Raw genomic sequence first — 16551 nt, 5'->3', positions numbered from 1 at the left:
CTTGGTATTGCAAACTTTATATGCCCCATACAGGGGAACGCCAGGGCCAAGAAGTGGGAATGGGTGGGCAGGGGAGCAGGGTTGGGGGCAGGATATAGGGGACATTCGGGATAGCATCACACAGCCTCTTAAGACTGAGCAGGGGCAAGGATAAGCTGTTGGTGGTCTTGATTCAAGAAGGTAAGAATAAGAAGATGTGTCCTTGTAGGCTGGTAGATTTGTACAACTGATTACAGAGCAATAGAGACCTAGTAAGCATCACCCGACAGGAACTGCTACTCACCTCACTGGAGTTACAACAGGAAGCTTTACATCCAAATGCAGAGANGGACACAGCAATGCAGAATTCTAGTATGTTTAAAATTGTCATCAAAACATCCAGACTCTAAAAACAGATTCATACCAAGGAATGTAAAGAATGGAGATTATATATTTGAAATATGCTCTCCTCCCCCTGACTACCATGCTAAAGGAGGAAAAGCCCTAGCTAGTGGTTTGGAAATTCAGCTTTAGATACAGACTAAACCTAAGACTATTTCTTGGTCTCCTGAATGTTACTAATATTCTTACTTATTTTTAACTAATAAAAATTATCAGAGACCCCTAACTCCATGATGTGTTCCATGCTAGACATTTCACATGGGGAAAACAATAATATCATTTCATATTTGAAGAGGATAGTCTTTCTGGATAGTTCCAGTCCAAGGATAGGATTAACCTGGATTACAATGAGACTATAGGTTGATTAGCAGATAATATAGGCAGAATATCCTGGCCTGTGCAGTCTGTCCAAGTTATTATGACATCTTTACTCATAGAAGTAAGATCCTGAAGAATCCTAGTCTAAAAGACTGAGGATACTTCAGTGTTTGCCTAGAAAATAGAGGGCAGAATGATGAACCAAGGAATGTGGACAGAAGGTGGAAACACAAAAGCCAAGAGAGTTACTTTGCTGTAAAGCTCACGGGGAAGACAACGTCCCTGCCAACAGTTGATTTTATGAGATCGAGACTCATTTTGAACTTCTGTCACCCTGTAATAAAATATTTCTAGATTATGCACTATTTTGGTAGTGATTGTCACAACTATGGTAAATCATTGAGGGTTGGGCACCACACTCCTCACCATTCAATGCATTTGGCTTTGTCTGTATCTTCACCAAGCCACGGGATCAAGATGGAAGAAAAAGGTGGCACATTTATTCAGAATTTTCCTGCCTTGAACTGGTGCCTANAATTGGCAGGTTTGAATGATCTCAGTGATCAGAAATGGTCTCTCTCCTGTGAATTAATCCATTAATCAGGATCTTGACACATGAGAGACACTGATTCAGTGGATTGTGAGAATATTTGCATTGGTTGTTTTCATCCTGGCTCCTGCTTCAACAGATCCCTTAGGCTCTGGGTTCAGGNCTTGTGGCAGGCACAAGTGGANAACAGAAAGTAGGAGAGATAGCAATTTCACATAACATATAATTTAATTTACATAAACAATACAGGCTATGCCTGGTGGCTCACAACTATAATCCCAACACGGGAAGAGAGGGTAAATTTTGACCCAAGTATAATGTGGGCTACATAGTAAGGTTCTAATCTCTAGTAATATCAGTCACACATACTGACATCAACCAAGGCAAAACACAGCAAAAGTAGATTTTCTACATAAGTAAATGTGCTTATAATACACTACATTAAGCTTTTAGAACTACCATTTTTCTTGGTCATTTTGGTTGATCATTGGCAATTCCATGTGACTTGTTCTGGTGATTGAAGATAACATACGATCGATCTGCTATTTCTTACAAAAAGCTTACCCCTTTAAACCTGTTTTGCAAACATTATAAGTTCCACAATCTATCTTTTTCTGCCAAGAGGATTGGCATCTCCCACTATTAGGAACTTAGTTTTGTTTTGGATCTCTCTGGGGCACCTACTGAATATCAGACATGACATATGGGTCCCTATGGTGGAGAAGTAGCCACGTTAGTGGTTTTTTGGTTGTTTGTTTGTTTGTTTTATTTTGTTTTGTTTTTATACTTAGTTACAGACAAGAGAGAAATAAGGAGATGTCACCTGATACCTAAATAAATATTGTTCTCCTTCCCTATTTTTTAATATCCCAAATTGATTTATTTTCATATTTTCTTTTCATTTTTTCACAATAATTTATTTTTTATTTACTTTACATCCCAGTCATAGCTCCCTCCCTCCTCTGATCCCAGTCTCCACCCTACAAATCTTTACCTGATTGCCGCTCTCCTTCTCCTTAAAGACAGGGAGCCTTTCCTTGGGTACCACCCCCAAAATTGATTTTGTGATCAGAATGTTGACTGTTGCTTTTGCAAGAGTCAGTGAGCCCTTGCTTTCACCATGTCATCCCGCCATCAGAGTAAATACTCACAGCGATGGCTGACTGACTTTTAAATTGGCGAAAAACACCAGAAATCACACTGATGATACCAATAATGCTTGCTGCCACAGCCAACACAGAGCTGATAGTGTTCACACTTAGACTGCTGATGATCTAGAAAGGAATAGGGATCAGTTATCAATAGCATCCTTTGTATAGCTTCATCAGTATTTGAAATACACCAGGATGTTATTAATGCATTTCATCTTCTTTTTGCCAAAAGTAGACTCTGTGTCTTTCCTTATAGTATCGTTACTTTTAATCTTTTGCCAAAATTAAAACATAATAACTGTTATTCATAAGACTAGTCCTCCATATGATTCTCAAGGATACAAGATGCTCTTCAAGTTTGCTAACATAATTCTTAAAGTCTTTGACACATTACCTGGAGAGTCTGTCTGTCATTTTCCACCATGCTATTCCTAACTGTTCTTGTGGAAATGCTTATGGCTGTGTCCCTCTTGCTTATTTCCTCCTATGATGCAGATATAGCTTCACAATCTCTTCTCGTGCTTCAGTCAAATACACTTTATTGTGAGAAGTAAAACTATTCAGCAAACTGAAAGTTTGCATATCTAGAGCATGAGCTATTAGTACATTTTAGTGGTCAGAATAGGTGAAAGATGCTAAAGAGGCAGACAGGATTTACCCCCAGATTAGAAACCACCTTTTTTTTTTAAAAAAAAAAATAATTAATTTACTTTTTAAATTCTATATTTTATTCTCCCATCCACCCTCTGACTGTTCCAAATTCCATACCTCCTCCTGTTCCCCCCTGTCTCTATGTGGATGACCCCACCTGACCTCTAAACTCCCTGGGGCCTCCAGTCTTTTGAGGGGTTAGGTGTATCATGTCTGAATGTACACAGACCCAGAAGTCCTCTACTCTTTGTGTGTTGGGGGCCTCATATCAGCTGGTGTATGCTGCCTGTTTGTTGGTCCCGTGTTTGAGAGATCTTGGGGGTCCAGATTAATTGAGACTGCTGGTCCTCCTATAGGATAAGCCCTTTTCCTCAGCTTCCTTCTGTCTTCCATAATTCAACAACAAGGGTCAGCAGCTTCTGTCCATTGGTTGGGTGAAAATATTTGCATCTGACTATTTCAGCTGCTTGTTGGGTCTTCTGGAGTGTTGTCATGCTAGGTCCCTTTTTGTGAACATTCCATAGCCTCAGTAATAGTGTCAGGCGTTGGGACCTCCCCTTGAGCTGGATTCTACTTTGGGCCTGTTGCTGAACCTGCTTTTCCTCAGGTTCCTCTCCATTTCCAAAAATATAAAGAACTCAAGAAGCTAACCCTAAATAAATAAATAAATAAATAAATAAAACCCAAACAACCCAACCAAAAAATGGGGTATAGAACTAAACCCCATTTTCACAACAGAGGAATCTCGAATGGCTGAGAAACACCTAAAGAAATGTTCAAAGTCCATAGTGATCAGAAGAACACAAATCAAAACAATCCTGAGATTTCACCTTTCACCAATCAGAATGGCTAAGATCAAATCCTCAGGTGACAACACATGTTGTCAAGAATGTGGACAGAGAAGAATACTCCTCCATTGCTGGTGGGATTGCAAACTGGCACAACCACTCTGGAAATCAATCTGGAGGTTTCTCAGAAAACTGGAAATAGATCTACCTGAAGACCCAGTGATACCACTCTTGGCAATATACTCAAAAGATGCCCTACCATGCCACAGGGGCACATGTTCCACTATGTTCATAGTGGCCTTATTTGTGATAGCCAGAATCTGGAAACAACCCAGATGTCCCACGAAAGAAGGTTGGATACAGAAAATGTGGTTCATTTGCACAATGGAATACTACTCAGCTATTAAGAATGAGGACATCCTGTGTTTTGCAGGCAAATGGATGGAACTAGAAAATACCATTCTGAGTGAGGTAACTCAGACCCAAAAGGACACACATGGTGTGTACTCACTAATAAGTAGATATTAGCAAAAAAAAAAAGTGCTGAGTATCCAAGATACTGCCCACAGAACTCAAAAAGATCAACAAGCTGAAGGGCCTAAGTGAAGATGTCTCTGTCCCACTTGGAAGGGAGAAGAAACCAACCATAGGAGGGGTGAGGGAGGGACCTGAGAGGGAAAGAGAATGGGGGATGATGGAGAGGGGAACATGATTAGTTATTGGGTGGGGAAAAGGACTGAAATCCATGAGATCCAGCAGAAAGAATGGAAACATCCAACCTTGGGAGGTAGGGGGTTGGGGGAACAGTCCAGAATGTACCAGAGACCTGAGAGATGAGAGATTCTCAGGCCTCAAAGATAGGGACCTTATATAAAGTGCCCAATATTGGGGAGAGGGAACATGTAGAGCCACCTCCAGCAAAACGACAGGGCATCAAGTGAGGGATAGGGTTGCTATCCCACAGTCAAAACTCTGACCTGTAACTGTTCCGCTCTGAAAGAACTGGAGGGATGGAAATGGAGAGTAACCTGAGGAAAAGAAAGTCCAAGAAGAAGGAAGACCAGCGTGTGGATACTTCATTCTTCCTTAGAATAGGGAACAAAATACCAATGGAAGGAGTTACAGAGACAAAGTTTGGAACTAAGAAGAAAGGATGGACCATCCAGAGACTACCCCACCCGGGGATCCATCCCATCATCAGTCACCAAACCCAGACTCTATTGCATATGCCAGCAAGATTTTGCTGAAAGGACCCTGATATAGCTGTCTCTTGTGAGGCTATGCCAGTTCCTGGCAAACACAGAAGTGGATGCTCACAGTCATCTATTGGATGGAACACAGGGCCCCCAATGGAGGAGCTAAAGAAAGTACCCAAGGAGCTGAAGGGGTCTGCAACCCTATAGGTGAAACAACAATATGGACTAACCAGTACCCCCAGAGCTTGTGTCTCTAGCTGCATAGGTAGCAGAAGATGACCTAGTTGGCCATCATCGGGAAGAGAGGCCCCTTGGTCTTGCAAACTTTATATGCCCCAGTACAGGGGAATGCCAGGGCCAAGAAGTGGGAATGGAAGAAAAAAAGAAAGAAAGAAAGAAAGAAAGAAAGAAAGAAAGAAAGAAAGAAAGAAAGAAAGAAAGAAAGAAAGAAAGAAAGAAAGTTAGTTCAGCGACAGGCCCAAAGTGGGATCCAGCTCAAGGGGAGGTCCCAAGACCCAAAAATATTACTGAAGCTATGGAGCACTCACAAACATGGACCTAGCATGACTGCCCTCCAAAGGACCCAACAAGCAGCTGAAAGAGTCAGAGGCAGATATTTGCATCCAACTAATGGACAGAAGCAGCTGACTCCTGTGGTTGAATTAGGGGAAAGCTGGAAGAAGCTGAGGAGGACCAGCAGTCTCAATAATCCTGTACCCCGGAGATTTCTCAGACACTGGAACACCAACCAGGCAGCATACAACAGATGCAACAGATGTTATAAGGCTCCCAACACATATACAGCAGAGGACTGCCATGTCTGGGATTAGTCAGTGAACATGCACAAAACCCTCAAGAGACTGGAGGCCCCAGGGCATTTAGAGGTCTGGTGGGGTGGGGGTGGTTGGTGGGGACAGCCACATGGAGACATGGGTGCTGGGAGGAAGTATGGGATGTGGTATAGGGGTGGGATGGGAGAGAAATGAAATCTGGAGTTTAAAATAAAAAAGTTAAAAAAAAAAAAAAAGAAAGAAAGTAAGGGCCTTCCAAAACATGTGGAAGTACACGTGGCTGTAGCAAGATAGAATGAATTCCTTTATATCTTAACAGAATGTATAGTTGATGAAATTACTCCTTTTGATAGCAAAATAAACTAAAATACATACCATGGTTTTTGTAGGTTTCACTCCTGCTGCAATTGACAGGGATCCTGAGAAAATGAACTGGAAATGAGGTGAAATAACCAGGTTAAACATCTTTAAAGAGTTGGTATAACTCATAGCCTACTCACTCTTATACTTGTAAATCAACTGGGTTTAGTAAAGTGACCGACTGTCTGAAAGCCAGCAGTTTTCTAAGTCACCCACCTTCCCCATTCCCAGGAGAGCAGAGAGGAAAAGTAAAATGAGTTATGGAAGAACCATCAAGGTTTTTTTTAATAGATTATTTCATTTGTTTATTTTGGATGTTTGACGTAAGGTCTTGTTATGTATTTCTGGTTGGTATGGAGCTTGCTGCATAAACGGGGCAAGGCTTGTACTTGGAGTGACTCTCCTGTTTAAGCTTCCTGAGTGAAGGGATACAGGCAGGAGCCTGTCTCAAAATTCTGATAGTATTTTCTCTATGCTTCTACTACAGAGGAAAAAGCCACGGTCCCTCTTTGCTGTACTTTTCCCCCTTAAAGATATATGGCTGGACCGATCATCTTTCTAATTTCATGACAAAGCTGTCTGCAGTTTCTTACTCTGGAGACATTTATTTAATATGTAGGACATTTTGAGATTATATTTCATAAACTTGCAAACAAACTGAGGATTCTTTAAAATTTTAAATTATCAGATCTTTTCACATATTTCTTATTAAGGTTCTTATCTTATCAAAAATTTTAAGAGCAACAAAGGCTAAAGTTCTCTAATCCTTATAACAAGATTTCGCCAACATGACACCAAACTAAAGAAGTTAGCCCAAGAAAACCAGAAATTATCCTTGTTGAAAATGAATATTGGAAGCTATAAATAAAATAATGGCAAGAAATTAAATTATATTTTAGATGATGACTCGAATATGTAGCTCATTTGAGTCTGCCAATTTGGCCATTGTTTTTAATTTAATTGAAATGACTGCTGTCAATTTGACCGAATTGACCTCTTTAGACTAGTCAGCTAAATATACAAATGTTTGGATGTGCTTTCCAAATTTTAGTTTAGGAGAAAGGTAACGGAGTGTCAGTAGGACCACATCATTGAAACTAAAATCAAGATGTAGATGAGAAGCTGGAGGAGTTGGATGCTGATCTATTGCAGGCATAAAACCTTGAAGTGGATCCTCCATCAGGAACTATGGGAGTTGTTATCCAAGATGGTAATGAGTAGGAAATAAAGATTGAAGCAGACATCGACAGTGAGGAGATAAATGAGATTCTGAGATCTTGTTCACAGACTGAATATATCTTGAGAAAATTAACCTTTCTTAGTCTCATTTTATTTCTCATTTATACAGTGAAGATAAAGGCAAATTTCTCAGACGTTGTAGTGATTGGTTGAAGTGGAACATTACATATAAAACCATTTAGTAATGTGCCCAGATTATATGTAAGCTATTAGTGGTATTATTGATGGGATTATCATCATCATCATCATCATCATTACCATTGGTATTATTACTGATATATAAAGTGTTGTGAAACTTTGAAAAATATGACAGTCTGTGGCATTCTTCAAATCTTAAACACCTGTTGTAAAATAAGAAAGGAAAATTAAAATAACAGGTCTACTAAATAACTAAATTTTCTCATTCTCCAGTTCATCAATAAATGGAAACCTTGCAACACTTGTGTAAGACTTTAAGCTGTAAAGTAACAAATAACCCAAGGTTATGCATTTTGTTTTCTACTTGTAAGTTAATAACATATAGGTGAGAAATGTTTGATTTTTATACTTAATTGACATTCAACTCTAAAACACTAATTCTCTCAAGTTTTATCATAGTGCAGAGTTTTTTAACTTTCAAAATTCTAATTCAAATTTTTGATTATTTTATTTAAAATTGAAACAAAATTCACCTATAGTTTTCCTATTCTCATTTATTGAGATTTGATTATCCAGATGCTGTTAATCACCTGCTCAGCTTTCTCCCCTCTCCTTTGCCAACAGCGCCTGTGTTTCATTCATTTTTTTCCACAGGCTTCAGAGTTTTGTGGTCCCTTCCTAGCTAGAGAAGCAGATCTCAATTCCCCAAGTTAACAATAGCAAGACAGTTATCCTTGGTTTGAGAATATATTTTGTAAAAATGTTATGAGCAGTGAAACAGGTCAGCAAGCAATATCCCTCTTTCTAACAAACCTAGTAATGACTAGCCATGAACTTCTGAGGAAATCAGTTGTGTCAATGTTTAAGTAACTCTTGTGGGAGTATATGACTACATGCTGTCCCAATATATCTTAAGTGACATATTAAATAAACAGTCCATCTATCTTATATGAATGACATTTGGATATTGCAACAAGAACAACACTGAATCAGGTTTAAATATGCAGTTTTCAAACTTGTAGACTACTTGAAATAATTGAGAGACAACTTCACCCAAAGTTAGTACATTCACAACAAGGTGTTATTATCCCCAGTTATACAAGACTGTGTATTACTCACCATTATTGATCCCCAAAATGGGGCCAGTAAGAACACTGAAATGGATTGTTCAGAAACTCTATTTAACATAATTATTATTCCTAAGCTGAAGTTTATGAAAGCAATCATAACTTGTATAGCCTAGAAACAAAAAATAAAAACATTATTCACCACAAAATGATGCCAATGCTAAATACTATCAAACCACCAAGTTACCAACACTTCCTCCTTTCATAATTCAAAGATAAATGTGAAATATTATTCTTTTGTCAATTGTCTTCATACACAGATGAGATATACTAGCTTATAAATCATCCCTTGGTCTCTCTCTCTCTCTCTCTCTCTCTCTCTCTCTCTCTCTCTCTCTCTCTCTCNTCTCTCTCTCTCTCTCTCTCTCTCTCTCTCTCTCTCTCTCTCTCTCTCTCTCTCACACACACACACACACACAAACACACATTTCAGTAATTTCAAACTTAGAGGGACTTTACAAAGTTCTTTCTATAGATACTTTTATGGAGAGCAAGCTTACAAAACCTAAGGTTTATTTTTTTAAAGACAAATAAAATAATTACTTGCTAGCCAAGCTAACAGAAAACAAGTGATTAATTCTTCCAGGAATCAGTCAGGGGATGTGATATGTGCAAACCCAAGAGAAGAGGCCAAGTGACTCAATACACAGGGGGAACAGAGACTTCCTTAAGAATACCATGTACCAAACCTCAGAAAAAAGAAATAGCCACTCTTGTAATAAGACAGAATAGATTGAGCTGGGCAGTAGTCATGCGGCTTTTAATCCCAACACTCAGAAGGCAGGGAGGCAGATTCTGTTAATTCAAGGCCAGCCTGATCTACAGCCTGTGTTCCAGGACAAGAGTTACACAAAGACAGAATGTCTCAAAAGACTAAAAACAAAACAAAACCAACAAAAATAACCAAAACCAGAAACAAACAAATGAACCAAAAATATAATAATTTCAAAAGATTTACTACTACTTGATATTATTATGATTTATTTTAAATTAATATTTATAGAAATTAATAAACTAATAGAAGACAAAGTACTAAGCTCAGAGTGCTCATCACTGGGAGTGTACATACCTTTGTCTCCCCTTCAGTTTTACTGGAGATAGAAGTATGTGCAGAATGGAGGATTTCCCATCATCTCAGTAGCAGGTGAAAGAAAGGCATAGCAATTGTATAGAATAGAATGGGTTTGTCAGCCAAAGGGCCAGGCCTTAGCTGTAGCTTTACAGCCTTTTCTCTACACTGAGTTAGATATGATCATCTTAGATGATCTACAGCCTAGATAATTCCTGCAGTCTCAATATTTTAAAGATAATTACACTGAAAGTCTGATGTGTTAGACTAACATGTCAATTGTTAAATGATAAATATGAAAGTCAAATGCTATTAATGCTGGGAAGTGATGGGAGAGGCCCTTGGTCTTGCAAAGATCATATGCCCCAGTACAGGGGAATGCCAGGGCCAGGAAGCAGGAGTGAGTGGGTTGGGGAGCAGGGCGGGGGGAGGGTATAGGGGACTGTGGGGATAACATTTGAAATGTAAATGAAGAAAATATCTAATAAAAATGTATTAAAAAAAGAAAAAAAGAAAATCAAATGCTATTAATACTGGGATGTGATGACGGACCATGAAGCTACTGAGACAGAGCATTGGGTATCTGTGGTTTTTTTTTCAAAGTCATTTATATATTTACAAAATCATTCTTCCCTGAGATTCAAAGATGTCTTACCCCGAGGACTTTGGGTTCCCCCTTCAAGAATTTCTCTTTGTTCTTGTTCCACATTTGTGATTTTATAACAGAATTCTCTGAGGGCTGAGCACCTCTAGGAACTGCTGCCATGGTAGTGTGTTCCAGTCCTTGCATGGTTTCCAGGGCAGCAGAAACAGTACTGAAATAAGAATGAAATTGTGGATGAACTTCTAGAAATGATTCAATGCTACATTCCCGCTTAAGGGTAAATTCCAAATGAAATCTTCCCATGTGATAAATAATTTAATAATAATAATAAACAATAGCTTAGGTAAGATAGAAAAAATTTATTCTCTTGAAAGAGAAACTCTTCCAATTCTATTTCCAATTTTATTTTGAATGCTCATGCTTTTTCTTTATCTACCCACAAATACTTTGGACATCACATGTCAAATTAGTAGTTGGAGCATTTGTGCATGTTGACTTCATCTTCAGGAGGTGTATCCCATTTCACCATCTGGTCCCACAACAAAGAAACCCATCACATCTGTGCAATCTCCTCACAGAGTCTTTAGCTTCCAGCAGATACAACTCCCCTCTGCCTATGAACTACTCAACCAACCAGTAGTGCAAGAACTTAAGCAGTTCCTGGTACTTCCCTCTAGTGAGGATTATGGTTTCTTTTAAAACCCAGGTAGTTATGATATGTGGATATGTTTTTGTTTTAATCCAAGGTGTGGGATATGGGGCTGCTTTAGATTGGCCACAGCTGATAACTAGGATGGTCTGGAGCTGTAGGAGGGGTGTGATTTTTGAAATTATGTGAATGTTTTGAATTCTGGTGACACATGAGAGGGTAGAAATGTGAGAGGCCATAGCCTTGAGAAAGCTGGTGTTGGCTGCTGCTTCCCCCACCCCACATTACACCAACTCATTCCTCTGTGGGTGCCTGCTACTGCTAGTCCTGCTGTTGTTTTTGCTGCTAATGCTATTGCTGGATTTCTGGTTGCTGGTTAGAGATTTTCTGATGACTAAGATTGGATTTGCCCTCAGGAAATTGATGCCCCTAATTAGTGGGAAGTCTAAATAGATGTAAGCTCCCTTTCCTTGTCTAACCTTCTTTCTCTCCTATCTAGTCTTGAAGTGTTACAAGGGGTTAGGGTGAAATTGTAGCACAGAAGGTTGTAGATATAAGAACCCAATAAAGTAGTAAAAAATATGCCTGCACTTCCCTTTCATGTTCCAGAAGGCAAAAGTGTTCTTAAGAGAACCCAAGGTGAAGGGTTTAGTTCATTGAAGTGCATGTCTTATTCATTTGTTATAAAGCACCTCTGCCCAGTTGGATCTCTCAAACATTGGACTACCAACCAGGCAGCATACACCCGCTGATATGAGGCCACCAACACATATACAGCAGAGGATTGCTAGGTCTGGGTTCAGTCAGAGAAGATGCACCTAACCCTCAAGGCCCTAGGGAGTTTAGAAGTCTGGTGGGGAGGGCAGTGTGTGGTGGGGACATCCTTGTGGAGACTGCAGGGCAGAGAGGAGGTATGGGATGTGGAAAGATTGAAGGATGGACAGGGAGGGGAATGGGATCTGGAGTGTAAATAAATAAATAAATAAATGATTTTTAAAAAAAGAAAGAAATGCTTCCATCTTCTCAGAAATGCCTTCAGACCTCTATGATGTGCAGACATCCTTGGTTGTCTATTCATTTCCCTCTTGGGTCACACTTACTAAAAAGCCAGCATAAAGATGGGAATCTGAAGGGGGACATGACTTTCTTTGATCAAACTGAAAATAGAAACAAACAACAATCAAGCCTACATCTCAACAGTTTTTGGTAATTGATGCTGATACAAAAATGAAGTCTGAGTAGAGAAAAGCCTTTGCCTAAGATCCAATAATCTGAGGGATGGAGAGATGGCTCAGTGATTAAGAGTAGTTGATGTTCTTTCAGAGGACCCAGGTTCAATTCCTAGCTCCTATATGGCAGCTCATATCCATCTATACCTAAAATTCTAGGACATAAACAACTTCTCTGGTCTTTGAGCCCCAAGCATACATGTGGTATACAGACATACATGCAGACAAAACACCTATACACATAAAGATTGAACAATCTGAAGTTTTTTTTTTTCATAGCTTTCATTAAGATGGGAATTCCTGGTTACTCTTTGGATCACTTTGATTTCATCTGTGCAAGAGTGCATTGGGCATAATTGCTATCAAGCATCTTTCTGATCTTCACTGCTAAGAGTCTTCTCAGTGTCTTCCATTGATGAACATCTATACCAGAGACTTCAGCTCATGGCCTGCGTGTCTTCTAAATGAAGCCAGTGATGCATTAAGTCCTACTTCAGGTCACAGTCCATCCCAAGAGCAGACTAATCAAATCAGGATGTTCAGCATCCATCATTTGAATTTCCACCAAATTCTGCATGGAGCAGATACTGTCTTTTTTGTTTGTTAGTTTGGTTTTTTTTTTTTCCCATAATTCAAATTTTATTTATATAGCAGAAAGATTAGTTCTATGTTAGGAAAGACACTTTTTTCTTTTTTATCTTTTTATTATTATTATTATTTTCTTTTTTTAAAATTTATTTATTACTATTTTCATTATTTACATTTCAAATGCTATCCCGAAAGTTCCCTATACCCCACCCCCGCCCCTGCTTCCCTACCCACCCACTCCCACTACTTGGCCCTGGCCTTCCCCTGTGCTGGGTCATATAAAGTTTACAAGACCTCTAGCTGCATATGTAGCAGAAGATGGCCTAATCGGCCATCATTGGGAAGAGAGGCCCCTTGGTCTTGTAAACTTTATATGACCCAGCAGATACTGTCTTAACTCATGGATTTTTAGAATAATATGTAGGTGACAGATTATTATGGAAGGTAATTTTTAAAATTTATTTTACTTTATTGATTTCATGTTTTTATTTTGAGTGTTTCATTAATGTTTCATTATTTAGGAGTTGAAAGAAAAAGGACTTTAACGTTTTTACCACATTAAAATATTTTAATATGGGAGTGTACATTTTTCCTATTTCATGTTTTATGTAACTCTGAAAAAATTATTGATCAAGGTATATTTTTGAAAACAAAATCTAAGCAGAATTAAGTAACATAATTTTCTTACAGTTATGAAAAAAATATGTTTATTATTATTGCAACTGTTGTAATTAGAAGTTTTACTACCTGTATATTCAAATTGACATATACACTGTTGTTGTACCCGTGTGCTAATTGATAAATATTAGTGCTTGAGAAATTCACATGAATATTTGTATCTGAAAACTCTATATTTACAATATGTGAAATGATCAGTCAATAACTTAAATATCATGCTTTTCATATCCTGTGGGAAGAGAAAGAATAGAAAGTAAAAAACTTCATACAGTGCTCAGTTGCTCTCCTGGAACACACTCTGTAGACCAGGCTGGCCTCAAACTCAGAAATCTGCTTGCCTCTGCTTCCTAAATGCTGGGATTAAAGGCATGCGCCATCACTGCCCAGCAGTTGAGGCTTTCTTGAAGTCTTTATCATTTCCTTTTACTTTCTTTTAAATATATGATTATTTATTTTATTTTTGAGAATACTATACTTGAATACTGTATTCATAGCATTTCTATCCCTTCCAATCCTCTCTTCAACTTTTCCTATGATCTCCTACATCCTTTATATTCATGACCTCATTCCCTTTAAGTGTTATTGTTAAATACGCATATGATTTAACATACACACTCACACAATGTTGGGTCCATTTAATGTTGCTTGTGTTTAGGTATGACCACTTAGGATTGGATAACCCATTAGGGAGCTCCTGGGACTGGTGAGGTCATAGACGCTGGAGGAGAAACTATTGCTGTCACTTTAAACAAGCCTTTATTATTTCCTTGTCCTTATTCTTTGCACCAAAAACTGCCTCCCAAGGTACAGTTAAGTGTGCACTCAACCTCAGGTCCAAAGCCTAGTGTATGTAGTGAAAGGTGACCTCACTTTTCTCATTCTCACTTCCCATATTCGTGCAGTAAACTAAAAGCCATCATTTGAAGCCTAGGAAGCCAAATTCCTGCCCCTGCCTACTTCCACAATGGCTGTCCTCTGCCTGAGGAGGGCCAAGCTCTGGAAAGGCACCCCAGAGTCTTTGCTCAGAGCTGTGTCCACCCACACTTAGCATCTCACTCAGCTTAAATTTGCATAATTCTTCTAACACCATTCTACATCATAAAGGCTGTGGCCTGACTCTCTGAAAGTACGCAACCACTTTCTACTTTTCTATAAAAACTGTTAACTGACTTTCGATTCCTCCTCCAGGGGTGTATTATATTTATTGTGAAATATACTCAAAAGGAGTGACTCCCACTAACAGAGTTTTTATTCCACAAGAAAATAATATGGCTTATTGTGATGATTAGTTTGGAGATTTACGTTTTGTAAAACTCTGTCAAATGAAGATAAACAAAATACTATGAGATATGAAAATGTTTTATGACCCATTACTTTGTTTATTAAGTATTAATAGCAAGTAAAATTAAAACTAACAAAGCAGTCATATCAAAAATAACAAACATACAATTTTAAAGACTTAACATACTCAGATTAATACCATTTAGATGGCATTTCCAAATCTGTTTTAAAAAAAATTACACATTTTAGTTACATGTGTTTTTCTAGAGGAATGTGTTTTTCTAGAGAACTGTGTATATATATTTGGGTCTAAGAAGATTCCAGTTTCAAAGAAAAAGCTTATTCCCTAAGACAAACTTAACCACAGCCATTTCTTGCATAATCTCATTATTCTCATAAACTTTAGGTGCCTCACATGAAATCAAAACTACCTTCATATTATTTTGATAAAATATTTGGTGTTAGGTGATTATAAAGAAGGGGGATTTATTTAACCCATTTTTGACATAACAAAAAGCATGACCACAGAAATTGACAGCTCTACCTAAGGTTATCTGGCTAAGTCACAATGTAAGACAGGTAATACTGGAAATGAGAGAGGTTACTGTTGCCTGGTGAAATAGAAAGAGTGAGCAAGGCCCACGGTTTCCTTGATACCACAATTTATCCTCATATGGACTAACCAGGGTCACATAACACTACTTGAATCTTTTCTAAGGACAAGGCTTCCAATGACCTAACCACCTGCCTAGAATCATGGTTCTCAACTTTCCTTTTTTTTTTTCTTAAGTTTTTAACTTTTTAAAGTTTTTTTATTTATTTTAATTTTCATTTCAAGTGTGATCCTCTTACCTTGTTTCCCTGCCTCTGGAAACCCCCTACCCCATCCCCTTCGCCCTGCTTCTACGAGGGTGTTCATCCACCCATCCACCCACTCCCGCCCCACCCTCCACCCTTGATTACCCTATACTGGGGCATCTATCTAACCTTCATAGGACCAAGGATATCTCCTCCCAGTGACACCTGACATGGCAATCCTCTGCTACATATGCAGCTGGAGCCATGTGTACTCCTTGGTTGGTAGCTTAGTCCCTTGGGATCTCTGGGGGTACTGGTTGGTTGATATTGTTGTTCTTCCTGTGGGGTTGCAAACCCATTCAGCTCCTTCTGTCCTTTCTCTAAGTCCTCCATTGGGGACCCCACGCTCAGTCCGATGGTTGGCTGTGAGCATCCACCTATGTATTTGTAAGGCCCTAGCAGGGCCTCTCAGGAGACAGCTATATTAGGCTCCAGTCAGCAAACATTTCTTGGCATCCTTGGCATCCACAATAGTGTCTGGGTTTGGTGACTGTATATGGGATGAATCCTCATGTGGGACAATCTCTGGATGGCCTTTCCTTCAGTCTCTGCTCTATATTTTGTCTCTATATTTGTTCCTGTGAGTATTTTGTTCCCCTTTCGACAAAGGACTGAAGCACCAATATGTTGGTCTTCCTTCTTCTTGTGCTTCATGTGGTCTGTGAATTGTATCTTGGGTATCCCAAGCTTTTGGGCTAATATCCACTTATCAGTAAGTGCATACCATGTGTGTTCTTTTGTGATTGGGTTACCTCACTCAGGATATTTTCTAGTTCCATCCATTTGTCTAATAATTTCATGAGTTCATTGTTTTCTGTTTTGTTTTATTAATTTATTAGATGTTTTCTTTATTTATATTTCAAATGTTATCCCCTTTCCTGGTTTCCCCTCCTAAAACCCCCTAT

At 38.8% G+C, this 16551-nt stretch overlaps 1 protein-coding gene across 2 annotated transcripts in view; it reads right to left on the bottom strand.

Moving 5' to 3' along the window:
• The window catches only part of LOC110326915 (membrane-spanning 4-domains subfamily A member 4D), a 248968-nt gene that overhangs the window by 3168 nt on the left and 229249 nt on the right, over positions 1 to 16551 (bottom strand). The window contains exons 2-6 of one of the 2 annotated variants that reach the window (XM_021205574.2): positions 10415 to 10574; positions 8683 to 8802; positions 6202 to 6258; positions 2401 to 2523; positions 284 to 385 (exon numbers count right to left, since the gene is read on the bottom strand). In XM_021205574.2, coding sequence (XP_021061233.1) covers positions 284 to 385; positions 2401 to 2523; positions 6202 to 6258; positions 8683 to 8802; positions 10415 to 10549 — 537 coding nt within the window. In that variant the 5' untranslated portion in view covers positions 10550 to 10574. The remainder of the gene's footprint in view (positions 1 to 283; positions 386 to 2400; positions 2524 to 6201; positions 6259 to 8682; positions 8803 to 10414; positions 10575 to 16551) is intronic. The other variant, XM_029532014.1, reaches the window with a different exon arrangement.

The sequence above is a fragment of the Mus pahari genome, chromosome 1 (assembly GCF_900095145.1).
Source record: "Mus pahari chromosome 1, PAHARI_EIJ_v1.1, whole genome shotgun sequence".
NCBI classification, from domain to species: domain Eukaryota; kingdom Metazoa; phylum Chordata; class Mammalia; order Rodentia; family Muridae; genus Mus; species Mus pahari.
This window is presented reverse-complemented; position numbering and strand designations above follow the sequence as displayed.